The 25,217-nt window shown below is 43.4% G+C and overlaps 1 protein-coding gene across 3 annotated transcripts in view; it reads right to left on the bottom strand.

Annotated features, from left to right (window-relative positions):
- The window catches only part of GRHL2 (grainyhead like transcription factor 2), a 106,568-nt gene that overhangs the window by 22,982 nt on the left and 58,369 nt on the right, over nt 1-25,217 (bottom strand). For 2 of the 3 annotated variants that reach the window (XM_075125021.1, XM_048841383.2), the window contains exons 8-11: nt 24,493-24,587; nt 12,981-13,139; nt 1,054-1,141; nt 826-965 (exon numbers count right to left, since the gene is read on the bottom strand). In XM_075125021.1, coding sequence (XP_074981122.1) covers nt 826-965; nt 1,054-1,141; nt 12,981-13,139; nt 24,493-24,587 — 482 coding nt within the window. The remainder of the gene's footprint in view (nt 1-825; nt 966-1,053; nt 1,142-12,980; nt 13,140-24,492; nt 24,588-25,217) is intronic. The other variant, XM_075125022.1, reaches the window with a different exon arrangement.

The following is a 25,217-nucleotide window of genomic DNA, read 5'->3' on the forward strand; positions in this document are numbered from 1 at the left end:
CAGGTCTTTAAAGAAGGTAAATCATGCTTGTGAACAATAGAAGTAATGATTGTGAGCATTACCCTTGATCTCCAGAGTTTCATTATCTCTACCTATATGTGTGCAAGACTCTTCTAAGTAAATACAGATATGAAGGTGACAGGCATCATATATAATGACATTAGGGGAGCTTGTTCCTTGTGACTACTTTTAAAGACAGCAAAAACCTGACAGACTGACATGAAGTTAACGTTTGATCATATTGGTCATTGTTTTAAATCATCCTGGGAGTGGTTGTCTCTTCTACCACAAGGGGGCACATTATCTCTTAAAGTCTCTCACAATATGTGTTAACTACTTATGCTGAACAATCTGTTTCACCTTGGATTTAGCTGGGACACTTGAGTACCTTTCCTAGACCCGAAGAAGAGCTCTGTGTAAGCTCAAAAGCTTGTCTCTTTCACCAGAAGAAGTTGGTCCAATAAAAGATATTACCCACCTAGTCTCTCTAAAGTCAATCAGCACAGACAAGAAACAATTGTTTCTCTCAGTCCCATGCCAACTTCCTATTCTGAAGTTCCTATTCGCTCCCTTCAAAAAATCTAGAAATATTAAATTAACTCCTTCCTTCCCCTGTAGAACTATGAACAATGTTTCCCCTCTCTTCTGAGGTCTCCCTGGTGTACCTGTACCACAGGGCTACTCAAGAGCAACATTAAATTAAAATAAAAACAAAACCAAAAAACCCTGTCACCAAACCCCTGCTTTGAGTCTATGAAGTATGTCTTACAGCATATGTAGCTGGATAACTATCAGACACCTGTACTTCTCATTGCTGTTTCCTACCTGTCCTGTCCTTTGTAGGTTTCCAAAGTGAATATCTGGTATGAAGAGAACTGGCTGGGAATCCAGGTCAGTCATTGTTTTGAAGTAGGTGATGTCACTCTTTTTTTGCAGAGGGAGAGCAGACAATTTCCCTTCGGCTGCTAATAAGGATCACAAAGCAGTGTTATTATGATAAAAGGCATAATGAGCATGACTTAGAGCTATCTGGACTGGCCTTTCCTTACTCACAGTTATTGCATGAGGCTTGTGATGGTTGGCCTTTCCCTTTCTTCCTGTTCTGCTTCCTCTCTTCATCACGGATTTTCCTTTCTGCTCCCTGAGACCAAAAATACAGATATTACCCGACAGGGATCAGCTAATAAAACTACTGCACATGATGCACAGACACCGTGGTCATGGGTGCGTTAGAAAGACTTAAACAGAAAAAGAGAGAATCAAGTTAATGTGAAATAAACCCAGGCAAGTGAAAACTCAATACAATGGCCAACTCGGCATCATTTCACAGAGCCTAGACGCTTCATTCCATTATGCACTAAACTGAGAACCCTGCAGGACTGGCATTCCTTTAAACCTTGTCTACAGTGAGCTTTCCCTTAGTATCCCCTAGATTTGCATTAGTACAGCAGCTCTACTGCTGCTAGCTTTGTAAAGCGCTTTGAGAAGGACTGATGAAAAGTGCTATATAAGAGTTAGGTATTATTATTATTAGCAATGGTGGGGAAAGCGAATCTAGTCCCTATAGGAGTGTACAGGCCACAGCCTTCAAGCACATAAACAGATATGATTAGACTTTTAAAGACATGGAGAAGTACACACAGACTTTGAAGATGCATAGTGTTGACCTAATAGGTCCTAACAGCTCCTTTGCAGTCAATGGGCTGTTATATAAATACATTCCTAAGGAGTTTATAAAATAAGCCTTGTTATTGACATAACAAGCAGCAAAATCTCCTTTGAAGCTATTCAGATTGATTGTATAAATAGAAGTACAGACAGATTGTTAAGCAAAGTAAAAATCCATATGCTCTAAGACAGTTGTCATTCGATATTAAATACCCCAGTTTTTTCACCGTAAAAATAGAAGTTTCTCTTTTTTATTTTAATCAAAGTGGGAGATGTTCACTTGGAGCCAGTAAAATTCACATGTACTTATTCAGAATTAAATGCATCAACCTACAAAAGAAAGTAAGAGAGAATGAAATGATTCTGGAGGCTGAGAAACATAAAATCATAGAAGATTAGGGTTGGAAGAGACCTCAGGAGGTCATCTAGTCCAACCCCCTGCTCAAAGCAGGACCAAACCCAACTAAATCATCCCAGCCAGGGCTTTGTCAAGCCAGGCCTTAAAAATTTCTAAGGATGGAGATTCCACCACCACTCTAGGTAACCCATTCCAGTGCGTCACCATCCTCCTAGTGAAATATTTTTTCCTAATATCCAACCTAGACCTTCCCCACTGCAATTTGAGACCATTGCATCTTGTTCTGTCATCTGCCACCACTGAGAACAGCCAAGCTCCATCCTCTTTGGAACCCCTCTTCAGGTAGTTGAAGGCTGCTATCAAATCCCCCCTCAATCTTCTCTTCTGCAGACTAAATAAGCCCAGTTTCCTCAGCCTCTCCTCATAAATCATGTGCCCCAGCCCCCTAATCATTTTTGTTGGCGTCCACTGGACTCTCTCCAATTTGTCCACATCTTTTCTGTAGTGGGGGCCTCAAAACTGGATGCAATACTCCACATGTGGCCTCACCAGGGCAGAATAGAGGGGAATGATCACTTCCCTCAGTCTGCTGGCAATGCTCCTACTAATGCAGCCCAATATGCCATTAACCTTCTTAGAACCCTGGACATGATCCATGAATGGCACTTCTGATGACTGCAATGGGACCAAGAGCCAACCCAGAAAGTGAAAATGGAAAATGTTCATTTTTGAGAAGAAAAAAAATCAAGCTATTTATCCCTGAAAATTAACATTTATCATGGAACCTCTGACCCAGATTTAAGTCCTGATCCAGCTCCAATTGACAACAACAAAGCTCTCCTTGACTTGGACGGAGCTACCCATTACCTTTACAAACATGCCAATAGGTGATATTGTATTAAAAAGACTTCTGTCTCTTTAATGAGAAAGGGGTGTGTACTTTGTGCATCAATGCAGTTTTTCTCATTAAAGGAGAAAAAGGGTATTTTTCTGTGAGTGTTGTCTCTGCTACTGCTATCAAGTGCCATACATAAGCCCCATGCTCTGAGCTAGTTCAAAGCAATTCCAATGGATTCAATAAGAGTTCCTCTGTGTTTACAGTTGTAACTAAGAGCAGAGGAGAAGTTGGCATTTAGCTTACTTGCTCTGGAAGGTAATTGATTCAATATTGCAACCTCTTTTTATGCTGTCATTAACAGCACAAAGCTGCACAAGTACAACGGGTGCATTAACGAACTGAAATACAGTCTCCATGCTGCTGCTGAAAAGCTTCATAGCTCTTACCATGTCTGTCTGTTGACCCGCTTTCTTTAACAGCAGCACTTTCCTTTAAAAATTGGCCATGTAAGCACACTGAAAATAAGTGGTAGCAGAGAGCACAGCAATTCGCCTATATAGACTCAAAATGGCCCCTATGTTTTCCACTCAGTTGACTGTTGAAATAGATTTTTCCATACTCACTGCAAGTGGAAGACCTATGGAGGAGCCATAGAGTGCTCACTGGCACTCAAATGACTCCTTCCTCACAGTTCCACTGGTACTATTAGTGAATGGACAAATGGTTAAACAAAGATGGGAAAATGTTCAAAATATAAAGTAGGGGGCTAAAACAGCTGTATAGCTCAGTTCCACCGTAATGTTACAATCCAACTGAAAATGGCACAGCAGATTCTGATCTCAGATATAACAGGTATAAATCCAGAGTAATCAGTGATTTCATTGGAATCTGGCCATGCACCTTCAAATACTGTCCTTACAACATCAGCAGGCTAAAACTCAACACTGGCTCTTTTAATTCAGCATGTAAACATTTTCTCAATATACTTTGTCCACTTGTCAAATTTGAACCAATTATTTGTAAAAGAGGTGGTTTTCCCCCCATTGTCCTAATTGATATTTCTCACACTACAAGCAACATACATTGTAGTGCTTTCCTTTAATATTTTCTGAAAGGTCGGAGCCTGGGAAGGCTTTGCCTTTTAAGCCAAATGTTACTGTTGTCAAGATAAGACATCCAAACTTTCAAGGACGGAGACAGTTTCCGAAAAGGCCTCTCTTCTATATAGCTTGCATTGATTTGGTGCCATTCATCTAGATGGCGCCAAATGTGCTTTACAAATACATTGACTTCATTAGAAGTTCAGGGCACTCAACACTTCGCAGTAAGGTTTGAGCCAACATTCACAAAAAGAAATTGAAAGATTCCCATTGACTTCAGTGAGCATTGGATAGGGCCTAGGAACTTAGCACCTTGCAGGATTGAGCCAACAAGAGTAACTTTGCCTACCACTGAAATGAACCAGCTATTTAACAGCACATCATTGGTTTGCATTCTCCATTGCTTTGCACCTTGCATGGTCACTTACATGCATGCAAAATGAATGTAAAAACTAACTACTATTCTGATTTGTTAGCATTCTGCACTCGCTTAGCAGAAGTGGTATTGATGAGACAAAGTGCAAAGCAGTAGTGAATCAGACCTGTTCCGCTTGTCTTTGCTTTAGATGCTGAGACAATGAGCCAGGCTGGAGTTTTAGCAGAGCATACAGTTCCTGATGGTGGATTTCTGTGGCTGAATCTTCTAATATTGATATGTGATAAACCAGAGCTTTAATATTAACTGAATGCTTCCCTGTAGTGGAAACAGTCCTCAGCACAGAAATGTTGGGCTAAAAACCAGGCTATAGCCAGACAAATCATATAAATGAATGTGCATCCCTTACTAGATTTATTTTCTCCCTCTACTGCTAGCTGGATGAACAGTCATAATTCCAAAAAGCAACAACATAGGCTGGATTATTTCCATCATGGCTCCCTCCCTTCTTTGGAGACATGGTCCTGAAGCATAACGTCTGTTCCAAAACTCCTCCATTTGGCGGAAGTTTGGATCCATATGTGATTTTGGAGCTTTTGGCCCATATACCTTTATTTCTTAGTAACATTAATGCTGTTGGCCTTTTTCTCTGAATGGATTCACCCAGACAAGCACAGTAACATAGTTTTGTATGACAGCAACATGCTCATTACTTCTTCTGTTATTTATTGATAGCAGATTTGTGGCTACCAAATTTGTGGCTTGAAAAATGTGTCATGGATCGTGAAATCTGGTCTCCTGCCATGAAATCTGGCTTTTACCCTATACTATACAGATTTCATGCGAGAGACCAGCGTTTCTCAAACTGGAGGGCCCCAACCCGAAGGGGAATGGTTGGTTATTTTAGGGGGTTGCGGTATTGCCACCCTTCCTTCTGCGCTGCCTTCAGAGCTGGGCGTCCAGAGAGTGGTGGCTGTTTGCCAAGCGCTCAGCTGTGAAGGAAGCACCCCACCAGCAGCAGCGCAGAAGTGAGGGTGGCAAGACCATCCCAGGCCACCCTGACTTCTGTGCGGCTGCTGGCAGCGGCTCTGCCTTCAGAGCTGGGCTCCCGGCCAGCAGCCGCCGCCCTCCAGCTGCCCAGCTCTGGCGGCAGCACCGCCGCCAGCAGCAGCGCAGATGTAAGTGCCGCAGGACTGAAATACCCCCTACAATAACCTTGCAAACCCCCCACCCACCCACACAACTCCTTTTTGGGTCAGGACCCCGACAATTACAGCACCGTGAAATTTCAGATTTAAATAGCTGAACTCATGAAATTTATTATTTTAAAAATCCTCTGACTGTAAAATTTAACAAAATGGACCGTGACTTTGGTAGGCCCCTAGTTATTAATAATACAGGCAAATCCCTGTATGTGAATTTCAGATTATCTGAAATGTATGTCTGTCCCCCAAAATCTGAAATTCATAAAAGGTTCTATTCTGCAAGGTGCTGAGCACTCTGCCCCAATCCAGCAAAGTAATTAAAATTGTAACCTACTGGGCAATACTCCCATGTTCAAAGTTAAGCATGTGGCTAAGTGCTTTGCTGGACCAGGGCCAGAATGTTCAGTGCATTGCAGGATCAAGCCCACAGAAACCACATTTCCTCTACTTAGCACTGAAGGTTGATGTACTGTAATAATGTACAAAGGGAAATCCATTTCCACCCATAGCGCTGGTGTCAAAGTAGAGAGCAGGGGAAGAATAGGAACAGCAATCAGTGTAAGGAATATGGGGTTAGGCCTCTTGACTTTGGAAGAAAACATCACAGGCACTGACTTTCAGCTTTCCCCAGGGGTACTCCATCCCCGCTCCACCCAGAGTCCTTCCCCCACGGCCCCACCCTCGCTCTGCCTCTTCCCGCCCCTGCTCCCGCGCCTCCCACAAGTGCACCCTGCCCTTGCTCCGCCTCTTCCTGCCCTCACTGAACAGCTTATCGGTGGTGGATGGGAGGTGCTGGGGGGAGGAGGAGGAACTGAATGGCAGGACCCACCAAACAGCTGATCGGCGGGTAGCTGGTGGGTTCTGAGCACCCTCTATTTTTTCCTGTGGCTGCTCCAGCCCCAGAGCACCCACGGAGTTGACGCCTATGGAAAACATAGTATTGTACTGTGAACAAAGTGCCCTGAGTCAAATGCTTCTTCAACTATTTTAACAGAACTGTAACATAAAGAATCAAACCTTTCTGGAGCCCTAATTCTACCATTCTACGTGGTAAAAGCACATTGCAATTCATGAATATAAATAGACTTGGTGGCAAGTTTCCCTGACAACCTATGTAATTTTATTAAGGCCTAAAAATTACATCATTTTATGATAAGAAGGCATGAATGTTCTGCATACGGTAAAGGAGCATTAAGGGTAGCAGGATTAACATGTAGGAAAATGAAACTCCATACAGGTTGTTTGAAGAGTACTTGGTGGACAACACCAGGGACAAAGCACTGGAGAATATGTAGGGATCACCAGTTATGCCTTTGCCATGTTTACCATTTTACTGTTATGCTTCAAGTAAAGCACAAGCTAGATCAGATCCTACATAACTGATATGCAAAAGAAATGCAATACTTGGTAAATAATATTGCTGTACATAAAATGTACTCTTGGATATAATTTTACTTCTTTGAGGATTCTTCTTATAGTACTTTGATACTGAGTTTCAGTTATACTGTATTCATTCAATTAGAAGTTTGTCTTCAAAATTAGCCACATTTATCTGTGATTTGACTAAGGCCTGGTCTACACCTAAAAACTTAGGTCAGCCTAGCTAGCTACATCGCTCAGGGCTGTGAAAAAATCCACACCCTATGGCCATTATTTGGTCAACCTAACCCCCAGTGTAGATGTGGCTAGGTTGACAGAAGACTCCTTCTGTTGATCTAGCTATGGCCTCTTGGAGAGATTAATTACCTACATTGATGGAAAAAACCCTGCTGTAACGTAGGAAGTGTCCACACTACAGCGGCAAAACTGCAGAGCCACAGCTGTGATTTTGTAGTGTAGACACATGCTTAGTCAATATATTAGACTTCCACGGGCTCTGAAGAGGCATGGTAACCACAGACAGCTATTTACAACAACACTGGCAGGTAAAAAACAAAGCATTTTAAATGTTTTCTTCCCTATTTTACAAACAACATCATAGATCAGTGGTGGACAACCTGCAGGCCGCACGCAGCCTGTCAGGGTAATCGGCTGTTGGGCCGCGACACAGTGTTTACATGGACCAACCACAGGCACGGCTGCCCGCAGCTCCCAGTGGCCGCTGTTTGTCATTTCTGGCCAATGGGAGCTGCGAGAAGCGGCGGCCAGCACGTCCCTGTGGCCTGACGTTTCCCGCAGCTCCCATTGGCCAGGAACAGCGAACCGCGGCCACTGAGAGCTGTGGGCAGCCGTGCCTGCGGATGGTCAATGTAAACACTGTCATGCGGCCCGCCAGTGGATTACCCTGACGGGCCGCGTGCAGCCTGTGGGCCACAGGTTGTCCACCACTGCCGTAAATGATTAAAGTGTATTTGCGTCTCACTGTTTATGCTGGAAGGAGAATTTCACTTTGCAATTCCCCCTATTTGGACAACGAAAATAACCCAATCACTTTCTAGTCACTTTCATTTTCTGGCTATGTGCTCCCCAGCATGATGCTGCAATGCTTGTTTTGCAAATACTTCAGGGGTTGTGTGTTTATCTTTTTAAAAACTATTTTCATGGTAATTTTTTTGTTAATCCTGGAAAGGAGCAACAAAAGGCACAAAGAAATTTCCTTTTCTTCCTTTCCTTTCTGTGTCATTAGGTGGCACATAACTGAATTGTAAGAGAAACCCAGCCAGAGAAGCTCGAGTTAGACTGTTGGTAGTAAAAATACAGTACCTCTTGTCTATTTTGCTGTTCTGATCAGCTCATATCTGCCTCTTCTTCTTCCTTTTTGCTGCCTGAATTTCTCTGATTGCCTCAGCAGGATGCAAAGGGCATTGGCTGCTGCTGCAATCCCCACTGAGTACTTTGGTCTGCCGTCACTCTGAAACAGTCAGTTTAAATCCTCAGGAAGGTCTGGCTTCCAAGGATCTTCCAACCCCCAAAGAGCTTACTTGGTTCCTGGATCTGTGTGCTTGTCACTCACGGGGAGGCGCTATCCCTGCTTGGAAGGGGAGCCAAGGGCAGACTCAGAGTCTGCTGAGCAACCAAGAGGGAAAGAGACTATTTTGAGCAATAGGGGCCCCTGTTGGCTCGGGGAAGTGGGGGGTGGTAGAAGGGTGCCTGGATGGTCACCTGTGCACCTGTTCAAAGGAGGAGCAGTGCCTGAGAGAAAGCAGGGAGGGGGGAGTACAGTCAAATGATTGACAAGTAAATGCCCTCAAAGAAGAGGTAGCCTGACCAACAGGAAGTGAGATACTTGCCCCTAGGAGAGTTGTGAGTGGGGAGAAGCCATTTTTGGAGGAATCTGGAGCCAGCCACTGAAAGGGAAGGACTGGCTGTGGGGTGAGCTCCTGAGTCCCAGGCCTGCATGCAGGGTTCCCCTGAGAACTGGCTTCTGGGTACCTGGAAGCAATAGCCATAAGCCTGGCCCTTTCCCTCTTCAAGGTAACTCCCAGTGTATGGAATTCTGATTTCTGTTGGGAAACCGCCCTACTCAGCCAGACTGGGTTGGCCCTCCAGCTCCGAGATAAATACAGCTGCCACGTGGCAAGTGCTGCTCTTGCTGCTCGTGCCTGCCTGCCTGCCGTGAGTGTATCTGAGCGCTAGGGCAGGAGATTAGAGTTTGAGTTATTATAATTTGCACCTTGAGCCTTGCATCCTTTAGTGGTGAGGGGAAATCTCGGGAACAGAATCAGCCTCATTCCTGCAGGAAGAGGGTTCCTGAGAGCAGTGATCATCAGCTTCTCTGCAGTTGCTGAGGAGTCCAAAGTCCATTCGTGGAGTTGTGAGTGCACCATCTTTTAGTTAGCTAGTCTGGGAAATTGTTTGGGGAACCCCCTATTCCCTGAACTGTGTCCTCCAGCTGAGGGGTAAGGCTTGGGGGATTTTATTTCCTGCTGCCTATTAAACCTGTTGAAGGACTTACCACCTTATCTCATGTGTGAATTTTGTGGGCTGTACTGAACCCAATCAGCCAAGTTGCTTTGGGACTACAGAAGATATCATTGTCACAGGTCATCAAGGGCCCTTATGACGTACACATACCAATGGGACACTAAATTTGACTTTTGCTCTATCAGGTCACGGGACTGGGGAAATTCCTGGGTATTATCAGTGCGGGCAGCTGTGACCCTAAGAGTAATGTTTTACCCTGTTATGTTATATTTTCTTCCCACATTACTCTGTTGAATATATATATAATGTGTTTGTTATTTCTTGGGTGTCTCCAACTATCTGGCAAATAAGTGGGGATTTCCCAGTGCTTAGAATTTTTCTCCCAAGCTGACCTGGTGACCTGCCAGAAAGAAGCAAGGTGGGTGTAGGCACTGCCAACTAAATTCATATGGGAAGAAAATAAAGAAGTTACACTCTGCTGAGTGGGAGGTGGGAACCAAAAGAAGCCAGGCCTGTCCATCAAATCTCATAAGGAGATTGATGCTGAAGGAGGTAACCAGGTGAATATGAGACTACACATGTATGTATAGGAGAGAGCAGAGAGGGTAGTTGAATCTCGTTGCCCAACCAATACTTGGGACCTGATTCTCCTTTCACTTTCAAGCATTTTACATCAGTGTAACTCAAACTGACCATAGTGGAGTTAATCTTGATTTATACCTGCGTAACGGAGCGGAGAATCAGGACCCAATATCTACACAAAGTGCCAGTGAGCACCAATGGTGATGGAGTTTAGTGAAGTGAACTCTTGCACATTAAGAACTGGACTGAGACCCCATCAAATCATTTCACATAGGCCGCTAAACATCCTTCAGAGAGGGATGAATCTCAGTCATTATCAGCCTTTAGGACAACCTACAGTTAAAAGGTTTTATATCCTGTTCCCAATCCCCTGTGCTCTCCAGCCCACATCTTTAACATAGTTTTGATGTGTGTAACATTTTAACTACCCTCGTGATGTTTTCTCCTACTTTAAGATGGTTTTGATTAAATGTCTCAGCATTCATTTCCTGCTTCCTAGCCTGGAAATGTGAAGTATCAATTAGGTGGATAGATAGTCAAAGTAATGAACATTTATAATTCAAATCTGCAGGTCACCCTTGCTGAGGTTGTGCTCTAGATGTCTTTCTTCCTTTTTTAATTTTTTTAATAGTTCATATTTTTCTAATTGCTTTTTAAAAATGGGTAGATGAAAAACACTCATTCCTTTGATATTTACTGAGCTTTTAACAGCCAGTTGTAGCTTTAAATCTCTGTAAATATTTGACATTCAAAGTTACAATTAAAAATATAGCACTTAGGCCTTAAGATGACTTCAGCGCATACATTTACATTAATTACTTTCAACATTTTTTCTCCACTCATAAAACTGCCTGATTAGCCTTCAAAGATTTTGTTGCCAAGAGGGTGCTAGAAGGAGGGGGGAATTTGTGAGGGAGATAGTGGATAAAAGGAGAGGGAGTGCTATCGTGATCTGAGGAAAGGTCTAGAAGCCTGGAGCGCTTGAGATCTCACACTTACTTTAACACTGACTCCCTGTGGCTTGGCGTGCCTCTAACTTTCTGCCCCCATCTGTAAAATGGGAATCAGAATTCTGAGTAACATTTTCAAAAGCACCTAAATGATTTAGCTTCCTGAGACCCCTTGACTTTCAATGGTACTTAGGTGCCTAAGTCACTTAGGGCAGGATCCACAAAGGCACTTAGGCACTCAACTGCCAGACTTAGGTGCCCACATCTCAGATTTGTTCAGGTGCCTAAATTCCAGTTTGAGGCTCCACTATAATCCACAAAACTCCAGCTGAACCCTGTAAGTACCTAGACTCACTTAGCACCTAAGTTTTCAGGGTAAAAGTTCCCTCGGAACCTAAGTTTCTGCCTCTTTGCACGTACACTGCTGCCTCCCTCTAAGTGTCCAGATGCCAGTCTCCTGCCTCAGCCCCAGAGCAATTCATGAATGAGGGGAAGATAGGTGTTCACCAGCGTAAGTCGCGTGCAGGGCCTGCTCCAGTAGGCAGCCTCTGAGCAGGGGTGTGCACAAGTGGGGGCAAGCAGGTAATTGTTAGGGACACAGAACTCCTCCAGCCACAGGGCCACAATGTGGGGAAGGAGCGAGCTCCTCCCAGCCCTGGGGTTGCAGTGGAGGGAGGAGAGTGAGCTCCTTCTGGCCGCAGCAGGGGCTGGGGAGAGTGAGCTCCTCCAGCCCCGGGGGCCACGGCGAGAGCTGACAGCTCCTCCAACCCTGGGCCTTGGTGGGGGCACAGAACGTGCCCCTCCCAAAGGGGTAAAATTTTAAATTCCTGTGCACACCCCTGCCTCTGAGCACACCCACCAGATCAGGGCCCATTCAAAATCTGGCTGGAGAAGGTGACCATCTGATAACTTTTAGCTCAGTGGTTAGAGCACTCACCTTGGATGTGAGAGATCAGGTTTAATTGCCCCACTCTGCCAGAGGTGGAGAAAGGATTTGAATAAGGGTCTCCCACCGCTCAGGAGAGTGCACTAACTACTGAGTTATAGGAAATTCTGATATGGGTCTCCCTCTGTCTCTCCTGTTGAAGCTGATCCACTGTGGATAGACTCATTAAGGCCAGAAGGACCCACTGTGATCATCCAGTTTGAGCTCCTGCACGTCCCAGGCCTCAAAACCGGGTAAGGGACAGACTGACAAAGAAAGGTGGTTTTGGGGTTTCTGTTGAGTTTTGGAGCTGGGAGAGAGAAAGTGCAGCTCAGGGAGTTCCTGCTGAATTCTCCCTTCCCTGGAAGGGCATTTGCATGCTCTGAGACTTTAGCTGCCTGGATCAAGCAGCAGCAGGACGATTGCGAAAAACATCCAGACAGAGCGACAGCTACCGACAGCCAGCCAAGACCCTAGGAGAATTTCAGACCAGGAAACCAGCAAGCCTGGCTGGAATCAGGAGAGGGCCCTGCCCAACAAGGGGTGAAGTAAAAGTAAGGTGACTTCTGGTTAAGCTGGTTAATGTCACTGCACTGCAGCTCTCCATCTCGGCACATGCAGCCTTGGCTAACCCCGCTAAGGTGTCAGGGGATGAGGTGTGGTCGGAGGAGTTTGTGAGTATAAGGAGGCAGAAAATGGTTTATTTAGAAATGTTTATTAGTTAACCTTAATCCCTTCCTTTCCCAGATCCTATGTTCCTGTTCCCAGTAAAGTTCCCCCTCCCTTTGTTACACTGTTATTTTTGAAGGGGTGTTTCTGCGCTGCTATTATTTACCTTATTGTCCCCTGTGTCCTGGGATTTACACTCCTTTCCAGCTTGTAGGGTTATCATTGATTTTTCAAGGGACTGCAGCCCTGTGTATAGGGCACAGTGAGGAGTCACTTTGTGTGGAGGCTCCATGCACCAAGAAAAAATAAAAGAACCCAGGCCCCAACCCATTCGAGGAGAGGGGAGAAGCCACTCCAAATATTGGTGATAGCAAGCACCTAAAAGAGAAAAAGGAGACCTTGGATATGGGCTCCCTCCATCTTTCACAATGTCATCTTCACTCACTTTGTCACAGAAGACCTTGATCTGGCAGTAGGCCCGGTGGATGGGTTTATTGCTGCGATTATTGTAGCTGTATGTGTCTATCTGAATCATCAAAGGAAGCCCTTTCACTCCTTTTTGAGAGGAGAAATCCGTGCTCAGGCAATTCACCGTGATGAAAATCTGAAGCAGAGAGATGGAGATCAGAAGTTACATTAAAATGCTGTGCAAACTGTTATTCTGAAATTGCTACTAAACATAGGACACTTGGGACCTATGGAGATGTCTGGCAAAGATTAAAGCAAAGGTCATCTCATTTAAAAACCAAACCAACACAAACCATATATCCAAAAAAGATACTGTTATTAAAGTCAACTACTATCTCAGTGCTGCCAATCTACCTCTCTACTCTGCATCTGTCTTTCATTCTGAACTAAAATCTTGGCCCATCTCGCTGACATCTCCTTGTGGATGTCCAGCCATCAATTCATTCTCAACATGGCCAAAAGAGAGCCCCCAGTGTTTTCCCCAAGCCCTCTCCATCGTGTGGACATGACCAACATGCTCCCTGTCACTCAGGCCCATAACCTGGGTGTCATCTTCGACTCAGACCTCTCAGACCCAGGCTGCGTTGAAATCTTGCTGATCACACATAAGCTACGTGTCTTTACTTTCACGGCCTATCCCCACACATTGTTAATTTAAAAACAAAAAAATCTTGCTGCCCCAAACACTTGGGACAAACTCCTCATAAACATCTGTGAAGCTGCCTCATTCTCCTTCTTCCGATCCTTTCTTAGCTCTCTTCTTTGCCATGAAGTTTACATAAAACTTGAGAACAGTTAGGCAGCTGGTATGCTGATGAATATTGTCTTGTGTCCTTGTATTCCCCTGGTCTGTCTGCCTGTATCCACCTGCTATCTCTTGCCTTATACTTAGATTGTAAGATCTTTGGGGAGGAACCATTTTTTTGTTCTGTGTTTGGATAGCAACTAGCAGAGTGCGGTCCGGGTGCAGGACTGGCATTCCTAAGTGCTATCACAATACAAATAATAAATTATTAGTTTTGCTCTGAAATACTGATTTCTCCCAATCCAGAATACCCCCCATGGGATTTTAAAGATGAAAAATGTGATACTAAAAAATCCAGTTGCTTTTAGTTATTTCTCATTGAAGTACCTGTGCATCATTTATTCGTTTGTGCTGATTATGTTTTAACTTGATTAGATTGATCTCTTTCCTATAGACGAAAATTAAGCACTTTATACTAAGAGGATACAAAGAAAAACAGCCAAAACAAATTACCTAAGTTATGGCAATGAAACCTTCTGGAGTAAAATTTACTGACTCCTAGAGGAAGAGCTTTGATGGTCTCCATAGAGAGCCCAAAGTCCTGCTCATCTGCAGGGACACAAGCTGTTGCCGTGGGACTTTGAGGGTGCAGAGGAGAGACTTGTAGGCGGTGGGAATCCTCAGGATGGTATAAGAATTAGAGACATCACGGAATTGCAGAGGCCTCTCCCCACCCACAAAAGGAAAGAATTTTGTTTAACAGGGAACATTTTCATAAAGTCCAGCCCCTCATATCTCTGTGCTAGCTTGCATCCAGAGAAAAGAACAGAGCTGGTGTCGCTTTTGGGGGAGGGGCACTTTAACTGCAGGAGTTAATATTACCGCAAGGTAGTTTATGATGGAGTTGGCAAAGCTTGTTTGCCTGACTGAGCTAATGGCACAGCAGCATTTCTGCACTTGATTGTATCACACTGCTGCATTTACAAATCAAGTAGTTGAACTTTAACTGAAATGAGGGGAAGGCATCAGGGAAGGGCCCTACCTGAAACTGATTTTGAAACAGATAGTGCTATTCTGCTTCAGTTTAGAGCCCAGCCTATCCAGTTCCCTAGGTTAGGGGTGGACATGGGTGCAAATTTCTTGGAAACACAGGGGGCCTTACGCTCATTTACCTTAAGTCTCTGTTACACTGTTCTGACAGGGCCTTATAGAGAACGTAAACATTGCTTTACATTGCTAGAGCATGGTGAAGGGCCTTAAGAGGTGAGAATCTGGTCCTGCTACATTTTAGTCTATATTTTTGCACCGGAAGGAACCGAACGCAACATTAAAAATGTGAGGGGAAACCCACGCCACATTTGCACTTCATGTTTGCTCAACAGGTTGCTCATTGAGGCACTCTGAAGCACACAGTGTGCTCACATGAGCCATAAAGCACTGCCCCCATCTTATCCAATTCCTTCACTGTGTATTCTCTCTGGCCTACATTTCTGGAGGTAGGAGAAATAGTAAGTCACAGAAGATAGGCTAGCAGTTGCAACGGTCTTTCATTTTTCTGTAACATTACAAAGATCCCTGTTACAGAGACAGATATCATTTAATGAAAATAATAGATGGACACAATAAAATTCAATATCTTAATCTTGCATAGTGATATTTCATCACTCCAATGGTCAATGGTTGTATATTCATGGCACACATATGAAGGTGAGGACTGGCATACTGTGCTTAATGTTGTCTCATTTGAACCATGAGGATAGATAGGTTGATTAGAATTAACACAGATCATTGATTTTCAGAAGAGTTTGTGTCTCAGAACACTTTTCTATTAGCTTCCCTTTAAAGCAGGCTTTTGATCTGGAAAAGCAATTTACAACATGGTAGGGTGGGAAGACTATACAGCTTCTTGGAATTTATTTTATTATTTTATTTCACATCACTGAAGATGACAAGGTGCTCCCTTGGGGTTTGCCTCTGGAAAACTTGTCTGACCAGTCATTAATTATTTGAATGCTCAGGGGGGTCCTTAAATTATTTATCAGCACATTTTCAATTTTTACAGAGTTTTTGACTCCACTGATTGGTCCTAGACAGGATGGCACTTAGATACCATGGTGACTGATGCTTTAGAAATAGATTGGTAGGTAGGCAGGCAGCAGAGAGCACAACAAAAAATCAAACTACCACAAGCAGCAGGACTAGAATTTGAAACATGGACTATTTTGCTCCAGACAGTAGAATTGCTCTTGGCATACAAATTATTCTAAAGCAGATGCCTTTTCTGTTATATATGTTCTACGAAATCATAAAAGCTGAACCATACTCCAGTCTTTCCACTTGTCCTATTGATAACTATGAATTCAGCTTCCAGCTTTGATCCCTTCTTAAAATGCATTATACACCATCCCATATATGCTGTTCCTGGGAACAGAGGAAGACACGTTTGGAATTTGGTATGAGGTGAAAAGCAACAACATGGAAAAAGAACATGCTGAACCTCTTCTGTTGGATCACCCAGCCTGTAATCCTCTACAGCACCATCCTTCTCCCTTATAGCTTCCTCTGACTTCCTACATTGTTACTCTCCTTTCCCCTCTAGAAGAATTTAGCTCTGGCCATAATAGTTATTGTGGCATCTCTCTGCAGTGAAAGGAACTCAACTAACCTACTGAAGATTCTCCTTCCCCTTCCTAATATTGACCCAATGCTCATCTCCCCACTTCCTGAGGCAATGACTAAGGAATGTGGGCTGTTCTGACCAATAGTGATTTCAATTGCCCCTTCAAGTGGGGTCCACATTTCCCTGTATAACACCCATGTAAACCTTACTCTTGTCTGAGGCTGAGAGTGCAAACAGCCTCTCCTGAGGTAGCAGAACACACTTTGCAACTAGCCATGAAAGGGTGCAAAATAAATCATACCAGGCTCCCAGGCCCATTCTTCCTCACACACTGACAGTCGGGAGTCAGGAAAAACAAGAGTGTCACATTCAAAGATACTCTTTGGTCCCAGAGCCTTCTTGCCCTGGCCTCCTCCATGGTGGAGTCATATGGCTGGACAACATAGACTTGGAAAAAGCTATAATAACAGTACTGCTGTTTTTCCGAAGGTCCTGTCTAATATTCCATATACAACTGTATTTGGGATTCTGACTACAGGCACTTGACCCCCAATTCATTCACAAATACGACTCCAATATGTAGGGTAGACAGGACCTTAACTAAGTTCTGCAACCAGGAAAGAGCCTTGGTTGTATCTTTGGTGCGGAGAGAACTTTAGCTGGGGTTCCGCTGGATGTGAGGAACATGTTTGAGCAATAAGACAATCGTGGTATTTCATCCATTTGCTCACCTGAGCTACTGCACTTTGACAATGAAAAATTAAACTGGAGAAATGTTTGATGCATGAGAAGCTGACAGAACTGGCCTAAACAAATAAGAAACTGAGACCAGCCTATATTGTTTCATATGGGAAACCTATAGCCAAAATCTCTGCCTCTTTTCAGGGAGGAGTTCCTCTCTTGTGCAGCAATTATCAGGATTACTTATCATTTGATAACAAAGGCAGGGTAATTAGTGCTGTACAAGACAAAAAAAAAACAAAACACAGCTACCTGCCAGGAGAGAATGGAAGGTTCAGGGATTAATTTTCCCTTTATCATTTAATCCAGCCAACATGACTCCTACCTTTTATACACTGTAAAGGTCTTTAGTCATTAAATCTGTAACATATAAACCTTTTATTATTGTTTGCATTTCTTGTTTTCATCATTTTAAAAAGAACTGATTGCAGTTTTTTACAGCAAAAAATTAAACCCTGAGCAACCATTTGCCTATAGATCACTGCCAATATACGTAGTCTATCCCCAGAGCTCCGTTCTTTAGAGGACTGATCCGTCTTCAGCTTTTGAAACACCACATTCCATACTGTGACACCAAAGAGTTAAACTACATGTCTGTTCACTGGAAAAAGAAAATCAATCCCATCATCGCTTTTATATACCATAAATGCAGCTTTATAGTTTCTCTTGCCATGCATTACCTTATAAATCCTATACAAAGGTAAGGCCTTTGATTTAGTTCAATACCAATGTCTCCAGAGAATGTTTACATTTCTCTTTTGAAGCTTCCTTAACCCACACCACACCCCAGCAGCTACATAAAAATGCCATTTGCCCTTAATCCCATCTGCATATTTACTGAACCATTTGTATACAAAGAAATTTCAACCTTGCTTGCTACCACAAGCAGTTTTATTATCCTCTTTATACATATACAGAGGGATGATTTATTAAACCTGGCTCCAAGCCTAATACCCACAGAAGTTCTGGTACCAGTCCTCAAATACAAAATGTCTATTCCTTCCAACTTTAAATTAAAAAAAAAAAGTTTGAAAAAGACTAATCTTTGGGGAAGGGACTTCTTTGTGTTCTGTGTTTGTGCAGCCCCTATCACAATGGGGGCCTGGTCCAGGCCTGGGGCTCCTAGGTGCTACAGTAATACAAACAAATAATAACAATAATTAATCATTAATAATTAATGTCTTCCTTCCCCAGTGAAATGGAATTTGATATAGCTTTAGCAAGGCTATGAATAGGTAAGGCCATCATAAAACCTACACTGCTCACAAGATAAACAAAACACATTATCTATATTGACTATACAGAAATGCATAGGTCACCACAATGCACCACCTCAACCCAATCTACATACTGCTTTGCATCTGCATTAAAGTGATATTTTTCTTCATGAACTGTGCACTGAATTGGTGCCTTGACCTTCATATAAAATAATCACGGGACGTAAATTGCCTGTATGCATGTTTTTTTCATCATGGAGAAAGCCCAGATGTAGCTCAGTCCTAACTGTTTAAATTCGTTTTCTATTAATCATGCTCAAGGCACCAATTTATTTTCAGCTACATCTTAAGAGTTTGTGCAGCTTAGGGGGAAATGTTTCCATGAAGCTAGTGTGGTCTCTGGTCTGGTTTTTAATTACTTTCTCTGAAAGTTCAAATTTTATCATGAGTCAAACTGAAAATGTAACTGTTACCAAGAAAAGAAAGAGTTATGTTGTCGCCAAAGTTCCACTAGATCTTTGTTATCCAACCAGCGGTGATTTCAGCACATCTATAATACAGCAGGACAGACACTGCAGAAATATTAGCTTTTTATACTCACATAGCCATTCCACGCTTAGTTATTTGTTTTTCATCTTCCTTTACCAACATTAAAGGCTGCCTTCATGTTAAACTAGGTGAGAAACCAGCTCATCACCTTGCTCTTAAATATAGATATTCTGTGCATAAAGACCAAGTGGGGAATGAAAGTGAGATGGGTTACTTGCCAGATAAAATCTTTTTTCCCATTCTGGTGACATTCCCTTAATACCTACAGTGTCTTTCTTCTGAGGAAGCTGGAGATGAGGCTTAACATAACTGGAAATCTCTTCTTCTGACCCCCTCTGGGCCCCAGATCTAGCCAATAAATCCCATGGAGTTAGCCTAAATCAGTAAGAAAAGTCAGCATTCAGAAGGAGGAGGAAGTGTGTGCGACTGAGGGCCTACTCCTGCTCTCACTCAACTGAGTAAGACTGTTGCTGTTGACTTCAGTGGCAGTAGGATCAAGTCCTGAAGGACCTTAATTGGCAAAAGAAAATGATTCTTCTGCCAGGGAGCCAGATCCAAAGCCCACTAAAGTGGGTGGACAGACGCACATTGAATTCAGTGTGCTATGTATCGGGTTCATAGAGAACGATTCCTCTTCCTCTTTCAAGCTACACTAAGGAACAGTGCAAAAATCAAGGATTAAAGCAAGATGTGCTGGCTTTATTGAAGCTGTAATTCTCTTATAACTGAGGAGATAAAAGAGGTCTCTGCTTGAATTCTTTGTGTGTGTTTGTTCCCTTTACATAAGACCAAACTGATATTCTGTGTGAAAGTTCTGGACAGCCTTCCCTTGCTGATGGCCAGATCTTGACTCCCTTACTCAGGCTGAGTAGCATCTTTCTCCTCAAATTGTTCCACTCAGCTGGAATATGGGGGGGGAGGGGAGGATCTGGCCCTAAATCAGCTGCCCACCAGATGGAGCAGGCAATAACGGAGAAAGGAAAAATCTAACTCTGGAGATAGGGCATGTCTGAGCCCGGCTGAGTACATACCCACTGGTTTCAGGTGGGTTTGTACTTGGCACAGCTCAGCTGTGCCTGCCCTCCTGCTACCAGTGGTACCACAGCGGCACTGCTGTTTATATTCACACTAGCTCGCTTAAAACCCAGACCGAGCATGTGTACACAAGCAAGGGAATCACATCCCGAGCTCACTGTGTGTGTGTGCTGGCCAATACGTTTCAGTGTATGGTAGTAATTCGCAGCAAGTTGTACCTATCGTGTTATCATATAACCCGCTAACTGCATCTCCCACATTTATCACTAACCATCTCATTCTTGTCAATACACATAGATTTCAAGTCCACTTTGAGTCAAATATTTGATGATCATGTCAATGACTAAGCACAGGCTGCCATGCATTTCCATGAACAACTGCTGCAGGAAACAGGTTCTCCAGACGTCATGCATAGTGACGTCATGCATAGCAGCACGGCAGCACTATTTTGTCCTAAAAAGACTCATTAGCTCGTATTATTTTAAATTCCCAGTGATGCAAGAGAGAGTTGCCTTCTTAACATTATGGAGAGGGAGTGACTGGAGTGGCAGAGTGGGAGAAAGCTCCCTTGGCCATTCTGCTCCTATCTCACATGGAATGGCAGAGGCGTACCTCTCTAAAGCCGCTGGTGTGCTGGCCAGGTACGGTTTGACAGTATCAGTTGTGGCTGGTTACAGAATTGCCAACGCCAAGTAGCTAAAATTCAGGAGCCAGGCACCCAGAAATCATGAGATTGGATTTCAAATAATGAGTTTTTATAAAATAATAAATTTCATAGATTCCAAAGGCAGAGGGCACCATTATGATCATCTTATCTAACCTCCTGTTTAATAAAGGCCAAAATAATTCCTAAGGCATACCTTGACTGAAAAGTTGTCAGTGATGGAGAATGTGCCACAACTCTTGGTAAGTTGTTCCAATTGTTAATTACTCTTACTATTAAAAATGTATGCTTTATTTCCAGTCTGAATTTGTCTAGCTTCAACTTCAAGCCATTGGCTCATGTTTTACCTGTTTGTTCCCTGTGTAGGTACTCACGCACAATAATTAAGTAACCCCTCAACCTCTTTGTTAACTTAAGCAGATGGAGTTCCTCGAGTCTATCACTTCAAGGCATCTTTTCCATCCTTTAATCATTCTTGTAGCTCTTCTCTGAACCCTCTCCAGTTTATCAACATCCTTCTTGAATTGTGGGCACCCAGTCTAGACACAGTGTTCTTGCAGCAGTCACACCACTGCCAAATACAGAGGTAAAACAACCTCTCTACTCCTTAAGTTCCCTGTTTATGCACCAAAGGATCATGTTAGTCCTTTTGGCCACATCATACTGTGAGATCATGTTCAGCTGATTATTCACCATGACCCTTAAATCTTTTTCAGAGCCACTGCTTCCCAGTATAGAGTCCCCCATCCTATAAGTACGGCCTATGACACCCAGGTCTTTAATCCCCTCTCCTTCATTAAACAAAGAGTCCTTGTGGCAGCTGCCTTTCTTTTTTCCCTTCTCTCCACAATGGAGGGAGCAGGAGCGGAAGGAGGCAGATTCTAGCCTTCATTGTAGGAAGAGCCCCAAGTTGATTAGTTGATCTTTATTTGCAAGGGGGGCGGGGCAGAAATGATTTTGGAAGGATGTGTGATGGGGTGTCAAATATTTTTGCCGGGCAGGGGGATATCTAATTGCCAGCCCCACCACTTACTTTGGACACCAACTTCCCCATGCCAGTGTCCTTACCATTATCATGCTCCTACCATATACACAAGGGTGCCAGCAAGAGAGAGGCCCTCTATGAGGGGTCCATGCAGCTCTGGCTCTCCCTTCCCACCTTGGATTTTCTTGGACACCCTGCTGGATTCACCTACTTTTCCTGGGCATGAGGCGAGGGCAGGCTGGGTTGGAAGTCCCAGAGGAATTTTTCATGGCAACTAGGCCGAGTACAATTATACCGTTTAACAAGGCCCAGGGTCTGAAGGAACTCAGGAGCTTTTCAACACCTTTGTTTTAAAGATGTGTTGACTGTATTTTTTCTTCTACAATGGATTAAATATAAAAATCTCTTTTAAAATAATCTCCGTGTTCCCAGTTAAATCCACAAACAGCTGGGGGAACGGAGGCTGAGGCTGCTGCTTAGTTCGGAGTGCAGTCTGCTATGAGTAGAACGCTGCTGTGGTAGGATGGAGAGGGGACCTAGGCTGGGAGTGTATCTGTCCTTCTGGGTTTGTCAGCCCCTTTGTGCTACATTAGTACAGTGTGGTTTGTATTTAAAATGAAGCTGGGCCCATAATCTATTGAGCATTGACAGTGTTCAATATTTATTATCATTTCTAGATCTCTAAAAAGCTTTTTTACACTGCACATTTTGCTTGCTGACAAAAGCTTAGAGAATACAAGCTTGTTTTTAGCATTACCTACAGCTTTTCATTTCTCACACATATCATTGCATCTGTACAGCTTAATGTAATGACCTGCATGCCAATACAAAATTGGAAAAGCCCAGAAATTGCCAGTTGAAATCCAGCTAAGCATTAATAGGTGAAAGTTTAGATAAACTCATACTGATTTAGGTAGCCATATAATCTCGACATGAATATGCACTCAGTTCAATCTCTGATTAACTGTATCTCCATGAATAAATTATGTTAGTCAGAATTTACATCTATTCCTGCAGGCAGGAATGCTCTCATCTAAGAGAGCTGTGCAGGAACCAGATTTTTCATTTTGCACAAAAATCCACAATTTTGAATGTTTTTCGGTTTTGAAGCAGAATGAAAACAAAAAGAATTAGAATATTCCTACACAACATCATTTAGGAAAAATTCATTTCTGATCAGTTGAAGAAAATAGTCCATTTTTTGTTTCCCTTCCCTCCTCCCCCACCACAGAAAAGTTGTAAATGAAAAATGTTCACCAGCTGTAGCCGTAGCTTTTGTTCTCAATAGCAAAATCCACCTTCTTTGAAATAGGAAACTCAGGAAAAAAATATCACTTGCCCTTCTCACATTCATTCATAGTCACTCCTGATGGCTGGTCAGATTCCTGCACTCATGCTGGGTCACCTTCACTGGTTCTAAAGCAATTTTCCTCAGTTTTACATGGCCATATGATTGCATGTTGTATCAGTATGTGACAGGGTAGTGGGGCCCAGAGGTCCAGACCCTCCCATCACATGGCAAGACCCTTTAAGATTTTGGGAGGTTCTGATGTATGCAAAGGCAGGAAATAAGAGGTACTGGTGGAAAAGAAGCAGCCCCAGGAATAAGCAGTGTTTGGGAGAAAAATCCATTACTGTTTCTGTAAGGGCCCAGGAACCTTGTAGACTGGGCTGGGCAAAGCTTCCCCCTCACCCAACCCAATTGGGGATGAGTTGGGAGAAGGGAACTGGCATAATGCCACCTGCCTCCTCCCTCATAGCAGGGCAGACATCAGCAGGAGAAGGCTGCCTGCTGAACCCTCTGAGCTTGAGGACTAATTAAGGAAAAGGAGCCAGCGGAGGGAGAAGCTGGCTAAGGCCCTACAGCCAGCCTAAGGTACAACCCAGCTCCAGGGAAGAGAGCTGGGGACTCCTGGCCTAAGAAACAGTGACCATTTGAAGTACAGTCCAAGCTTCAGGAAGGGGACTGGGGAGGCCTCCTGATCAGGACTCTCATGTAGATCCAAAGTGGGGCGTGAACTGGGGCACCTAACGAACTGAGTTACACTTTGGAGAAAGACTTAACCAATCAGACCCCACCAAGGGGGTACATGTTTTGAACCATAGTCTTGGTAACTGATTGAAAAACCCAAGTGAGCTTTGAATGCAATGCTCCTGCAGAGCCATGAGAGACCACAAGGGGCATACTACAGGGAATTGCCCCTGTGAAACGCATTCATCTTTTCCCTTAAATTGTAGTACTGTACCAAGTTCCTAAAAGTGACTAAATTATAACGATAAATATTTTGACAGTCTTGGATGATGGATTCCACAGAAATATAAAGAGCTTAACAAAGATTAATTAAGCCTTATGATGACACCACTTATGAGGCAGAAGAGGTATACTATACTCATGTCCATCTACAACCCCATTGAAAACTATGGCACGCAGACCCTGGAGGGCATAATTTGGCTTGCAGAATCTTTCTTACTGGTGATGATGCATGAGAAGGGAAGACCCCAGCTTGAGTCTCAGATCTCAGCTTGGGTTGGCAGATCTGGCAGTTAGAAAAAATCACCCTCTTATTATGTGTAAAACTGAGCATATTTTATATGGAAATTATTGAAAGTCAATAAATATAGACCCACACTATGCCATTTTTACAGTCACTTTTTTGCACCTCACTTTAGTAGACAGGGACCTGGCTATGTTTGAAACATTCCTCCAGGAGTCTCCTCTTGATGGGCTCCTACTCTCACACATCACCTGGCCTTGTAGAGATTCCACCATCACGCCATCAGTCAGTGAGTGACCAAGCTTTCACTGCGCTGGCTTTGAGGATGTGGAACTTGCTCACTTCTGTCTTTCATATGCTTGTTAATGGTGAATGGGGTGGAAGGTTATATTTATAAATAGCATAATAACAATACATCCACTCTGTGCTGCAACTCACCTTGGCTTCATCATTGACATCCCAAGTAAAGGACACAGCATTGTATGCAATTTCTTCAATATTCCCGATGGTGTTAAAGCTCTCCTTGTAATCAGCTGTAAGATACAACCAATAAAAATGACTTTAAGAACAGGGTTCTATCATTTATCTTCATAGTTCACAGATTCTTCTGCAAGGTTGTCCTTTGCCTTTTCATGCAGCTATGCCTAGGGGGTCAGGAAAAGCTATGGTGCTGCTCATGTTTCATTAATAAAAATGTGATTTACAAAGATGTAAGCTTTCAGCTGTTCAGAGTAATAAATCTTCCTGGAGCCGTACTCTTTATTACACTGGGCTAGCTGTATTTTTACTGGAGGTTTTACTGCTAACGTGGAACCGGTGTTTCTGTATAGGGAATGAGTGTGCTTGTTAATTTGGCAGTAGGAAGGAAAGGCTGACACTGGGAAGTTAAACAAGTTAATGGGAACATTAAAAGGAACATTTAATCGTTTATGGAAATGCATGGAGCCGAGGAGACCAATGAGCCTTGCAACGAAGTTTGAGGAAGGCTTGCAACATGCGATGCAAGTATTATTCTGGCATTGATCTGCCAGCATTTGGGGCGGGGGGGGGGGAGGAGGAAGGGGGCAGGAAGTAGTGTTCTCTCCTTTCTCCACCCTCCTGCACTGCGGACTTTGCAAAGGAACTTTTCTTTCAAAGTGCAGGAAAAGTCATGTGTCCAGAGA

This window comes from Caretta caretta, chromosome 2 (assembly GCF_965140235.1).
Source record: "Caretta caretta isolate rCarCar2 chromosome 2, rCarCar1.hap1, whole genome shotgun sequence".
NCBI classification, from domain to species: domain Eukaryota; kingdom Metazoa; phylum Chordata; order Testudines; family Cheloniidae; genus Caretta; species Caretta caretta.